Source organism: Dendrobium catenatum, unplaced genomic scaffold (assembly GCF_001605985.2).
Source record: "Dendrobium catenatum unplaced genomic scaffold, ASM160598v2 original_scaffold_138396, whole genome shotgun sequence".
NCBI classification, from domain to species: domain Eukaryota; kingdom Viridiplantae; phylum Streptophyta; class Magnoliopsida; order Asparagales; family Orchidaceae; genus Dendrobium; species Dendrobium catenatum.
Window position 1 is genome coordinate 287,041 of NW_021456829.1, and position 5,518 is coordinate 292,558.

General features: G+C 35.8%; 1 protein-coding gene across 1 annotated transcript in view; it reads left to right on the forward strand.

The window, feature by feature from the left end:
• Positions 1 to 776: 776 nt before the first annotated feature.
• LOC110105321 (dehydrogenase/reductase SDR family member FEY) overlaps positions 777 to 5,518 on the forward strand; it is a 35,033-nt gene continuing 30,291 nt past the window's right edge. The window contains exons 1-3 of the mRNA XM_020834771.2: positions 777 to 1,255; positions 4,593 to 4,713; positions 4,820 to 4,937. Coding sequence (XP_020690430.1) covers positions 1,008 to 1,255; positions 4,593 to 4,713; positions 4,820 to 4,937 — 487 coding nt within the window. The 5' untranslated portion in view covers positions 777 to 1,007. The remainder of the gene's footprint in view (positions 1,256 to 4,592; positions 4,714 to 4,819; positions 4,938 to 5,518) is intronic.

The window sequence follows — 5,518 nt, forward strand, 5'->3', positions numbered from 1 at the left end:
ATTAGAATCGGGCTAAGTTTGATCAACTTGATTAAATAAAATTAAACCCAAATTGAAATTAATTTAGGTCAAATTTAACTCGTCGCGGCTAAGTGCGGAGCCGTTCGGGGTCCAGCGAAATCTTAAGTCGAGCTTGTCGAAAGCGCAGGTAAAGTGCGGGCGAAGCGTATGGAAAGCGCAGGAAAAGCGCACCCAAAGTGCACCGCGGGCAAATGAGTCAAAATGCCTCATGTGAAGGCAAAATGCATGGAAAGTGCAGGTAAAGCGCATGGAAAGCGCACAGAAAAGCATGTAAAGCGCACGTAAAGCGCACGGCGGTAAATATAAGTAAAAAAAAAGCTCATGAACCAAAATCGAGGTCAACAGAGTTGAGGATGAAGAGCCGTAGAGGAGGAGAAAATCTGAAAATGGCCGGGAAGGAGGTAGGAAATCTTAGCGAAATCGAGCAGCCCAAGCTTGGACGTTTCATCATTTGGCGCTCGAAGAGAGACAAACGTCAAATAATATGCTAAGGCCTAAGCTTAAATGCCCTAAGGAAAAAATTGTAAATTTGTTAGGTAATTACTTGGGCGGCAGGGGCAGCCGGGCAGGCAACGGGTTGCCGCGGTTTGGAAATTGGGTTGAAACGGGTCATTTTTGGGTTTTTTGGATTGACCCGAATTCGACCCAAAATTTCATACGGGTCAACCCGAGCCCAACCAGTTTCAGATCAGGGTTGACTCTATTCCAAAAATTTTGGGTCGGATTTTGATTAGTGTCAAATATTGACAGGCCTAGATCCTTCGCATGAGTGTAGCGTGTTGGAGGAGTTCTTCGTTGCGCTGTTCGACTTTCCTCCTTCGACGACGTTCCCTTCCTGTTGTTGGATCGGAAGTTACGACATTTGGCCGTTTGGCTGGATTTAGCTCAAATACGCTTCAAATCCGGCCTAAATCCTGCAAACAAGCAGCCCCTAGGAGTCCGGACGCAGAATAATTTCTCCTCGGCGAAGAGGGAGAAAGAGGACGATGGCTATAAGCTCAGGGTTATTTTCCACTTCCGCCGCTGGCGACGCGGACGGTGTCAGAGAGAGCAGGAAGAAGGAGGAGCTGGATTGGCCGGAGTGGGGAAGAGGTTGGCTGCACGTCGTCGGGGAGTTCTTCTTCCAGAGAATCTCAGCTAGCCATCTTGAGAATCCCTTAACCCTTCCTCACCTCAACGGCTTTACTTGCATTGTCACAGGCTCCACTAGCGGAATCGGCCTAGAAATTGCCAGGTCTCCTTTCTTCTTCCCGCTGTTTTGCGGGCTTTCTCCATCTCAATTCTTGCAGAATCTGCTGTTATTTTTTTGTTTTTGCTGTGTTCTGTGTTTCATTGTTAAATTGATGTTTCGTGTATGGATATTTGTGGAATATTTGATATGCTGTGAACCCAATATTCTTATCTCCTTTCTTCTTTTTAATGGCTTGCATTGAATAACCTTGAGATAATGGAAACTATTCCCCACTAGTTATGCAGCATGCTTTGTCCGCAGAAGGTAAGCAAAATACTTTTCAGGATTTGATCTTATTTGAGCTTTATAACTCGTTGGGAGCTGTGAGAGTAACTTAGCGTTGGAAAATAGACACAGGAAATAAATTTTACTACTCCGAGGAACAAATGTATTCTCTATTGAGGTAGTTCTCTTATAGGTCATTTAGGAGAGTTAATTCATGATAGTTTGATCAAAATGAACAAACGCATAATGCCTACTTTTGTTGTGATCATTTAAGAGATTTAATTCATGATATTAAGCTGCGTGCAGCTCTTTATGGTTGAAGTTAGGTGCCAATGAAGAGAGAAAAGTTGTGGTCCATTATGTGTGAGTACGATTCATAATTCATATATACAACTAACTTCTCACTATATGCATATTTGTCTCCTTTTTATTTAATGGGAAGAAACTTCCTCCGAGAATACGAATATAAAAGAGGCATATCCTTTCCTGAGTTCTCAATTGAAATTAAAAACGGTAAAAATAAATGTCTTTTCGAATGTTTTGTTTTTCTAAACTCAAAGCTAGCTCTTGATTAGGAAGAGACTTTTCAAGATAACTAACTGCATTTATATTAGTATTAAATCAAGAAAAATATCAAATATGAATTCATCATTCTTTATAGAAAGTAATTCAAAATTATGTATAAAAAGATTGAGGCCAAATTCATTAACCTAATTGTTGTCTTCATATATGGCATGCAATTTATTGCATATCTACTCATTAATTTTTAATGTGCAAACACAAATGTAGACCTCTAATGTGAGTGCACAAACAAATATGTGATAGCTCTAGAATTGAGTTGTGCTAAGTTGATTTCATTTGTGGCCATTTGTTAAAAATATTTTCAATGGAAATGACATTAATAACTTTAGTGAGTTAAATGTAGACATTTGCAATCATTTGCCACATTCTAAAGGCTATAATAAAAAGAACATAGACATTCTTGTTTTCTGGAAAATTAGTTAAAATGTTTTGAAGAGTGGGGGTCTGGAAATGGATTTTCCCCTCTAGGATGTAATTGCCAGAGAAAATATGTGCCCTGAGGATCTACTATAGGATGTGAAGACTAATGTAAAGTGATTTTGCTTTATACAAATTGATGCTACATGATAGATTCTAAATATGAGAACTTGCTTTCGAACCGCTTGTTGGTATTTATAGGGCTAAATAAGAATGCTAGGCTCTTATACTATTTGTTGGGTTAGGTTACACCATACATGAAGTTTCTTGTGAATTCTTTCTTTATAACCCACATATTGAAGTTCAACAAAAAATAAGATATTTAACACAATTTTTCACAAAGAGTACGAATGTGATCACAGTGTAGAAATCAATGCAAAGCTTATAGGCAAGCAATGAAGATTTATGCACATTAGAAGGTAGATCTCTCAAAAACAATAGATATAAACATCCAGATAAATAAATCAACAATTTAATCACAAGTGTAAAACTAGAAAAAAAGATAAGTAATGAATGCTTAAACCAATTTTTATGTTGTTGGCTTTAACCACATATGTCCACATCCCAATCATCCCTTTCTTAGGAAATCGACTATCCCTCTTTTGCCCCAATAGGCGGAGTAACCTTTGTACAATCCATACTTCTACAAGTTGGAAAAGTAGCACCACCCCACCCCTTCTTGTCCTTAAGGGCTAGGATAACCCATTCTCCTGTCTTTGTGGGATAGGATGATCCAATCCTTGGTTCTTTGCAAGGCAACTGCTTTAAAATCTTTCTAGATTTTGGTGGATGTATAAATCAAATGAGTACACCAAAACACAATACTCAATCTATATGAGATTGTTGGTAAACAAAGATAAATAAGACAAGAATTGCTAGAATCGCTGTAACAAGTTGAGTTGAGCTTGAGCTTGACTGTGCCCGAGCTTAATTCTACTAGTTGGAGTCAGCTCATCTATTATAAAAGTGGGAAGATAATTTTGATTTAAACAACTATTATAATAAAATGACAAAAAATAATAACAAATTATAAGAGAATTAATAATAATTTACTTGATATAAGGAAGAAAATATAAATTTGTACTTAAATATTTGATTTTAAATTTATATGAAATATATTTTATATGGGGTTTTAGATACGTAATAATGAACACTTCTTTTTAATAATATTTAATGCCTAAACTTCATTATTTACCTAGTCTACCACATTTTTTAATGTCACTATGTTAAGCATCAACAAATATTATTAGATCCTAAAATAGTACAATCAAATTGTAAATTAGTGGTGAGAGGCATTATTTTTATGGCGCTGGACTATTAGGGTCAAGTGCAATTTTTCGAGCATATATAATTTGACAAAAAATTTCAATAGACTTGATTAATAATAAATCATAGTGTGGTTCTCTTAGTAAGAGGCATTACGAACCTTTCATTTTTTTTCTCAAGATCAAGTAATGGTTAAGCATTATTAGAAGGTGGTCAAATTAAATCAACAAGTTGTTCTTAGGTTGCAAAGCACTAGATTTTAATGTTATATTTGATCGTAAAACATAAAAAATAATGCATTGATGAAGAATTTTTTTTTTCATTTGAAAGCTTAGTAGACTATTTATATATGCTAAACGGAGATGGAAGGTAATTTTGAACATAGTTTTGATAACCATATTCATTTGATATTTATACCCTTTTGGTGGCGTTTAAGAGAATTCTAGAGTGCATTATTACCTATAAAAACGTTAATCCAGCATTTGCATGACGTGATTGTTCTGGTCTGTTCCACAGGTGTGTATTAGGCTGTAAATCTGCATGTGAGAAACTTCGTAATAGCATATGCTTTTCCCAATTAACCCAGCCTAGTTTTTGGTTTGATGGTTCAGCCAGCTTTACTATAAATTGACAGGTGGCTATGGGTTTTACTGATTCAAGTGCAAATCCAAGTTGGGATCACCAGTCTTCTGGGTGGTCGGTGTTTTTGAAACTATGCTTATAAATATCTTGGTTTCTATCAACTACACTCCACAAATGTTTTACAAATCGATGTTTACTCAGTAAATATTACATTGAACATTTCAAATTTCATTTCCATTAATCATGGGGTAATCCTTGGTTGAAATAGGCAACTTGCTGAGGCAGGAGCCCATGTTGTCATGGCCGTCAGGAGAATGAACTCAGCATATGAATTGATTCAGAAGTGGAAGAGTGAAAAGCAAGGATTGTGCTTGCCGCTTAATGTTGAGGTGTGGAAGCATCTAGAGAGAAGGCTCTTGACTCATGTTGCACACATAATTATACACCAATAAATCTTATACATCCTACCAATAAAATTTCATTCTTTGCTTAAAGGTAATGGAGCTTGATCTTCTCTCACTGGATTCTGTTATGCAATTTGCTAAAGCTTGGAATGCTCGGCAAGAAGCATTGCATGCTTTGATCAATAATGCTGGCATTTTTACCTTGGGAGGTTGGTGTGAACCATGATGTTTTAACCTGTTTATTAATTTATTCATTTCTCGGTTATCTTGTAGAACCTGAACTTTGTTCGTGGTGTTCATATGCACTTATGAGTCATCATTAATGCTAGTTAGAATTTTGTGTTGTTTGTATAGCTATGGTGTTCATTTCACTTCAGAAAATTAATTCATAAAATTTTCAGCAATATCATTGCTTTATTCTTGGAGCTCATTATATTCTCTTAAACGTTGGAGGAAGTTTTTTGCTTTCTATTATCAGTTGATAGAAAAAAAAATGCAAAAAAGGATCCTGAAATAATTCTCTTTAGTAAGCCAAATTATAAAGGTCTCTCTATATTAAACTCATGAACTCTTGTGACTGATGTGTGACTTAGTATTGATTCGATGATTATAAATCAAGTATGCTGTGTCATCTAATGTGGTTTGCTAACTGTTCCAGCAGGTTACAAGACACTCGTATATTAGCAACCATGGTGATGGTGATATCATATGTTAGACTAATTTAGAGATTTATTAAGTTAGAGATAGACCAATATATATATATATATATATATATATATATATATATATA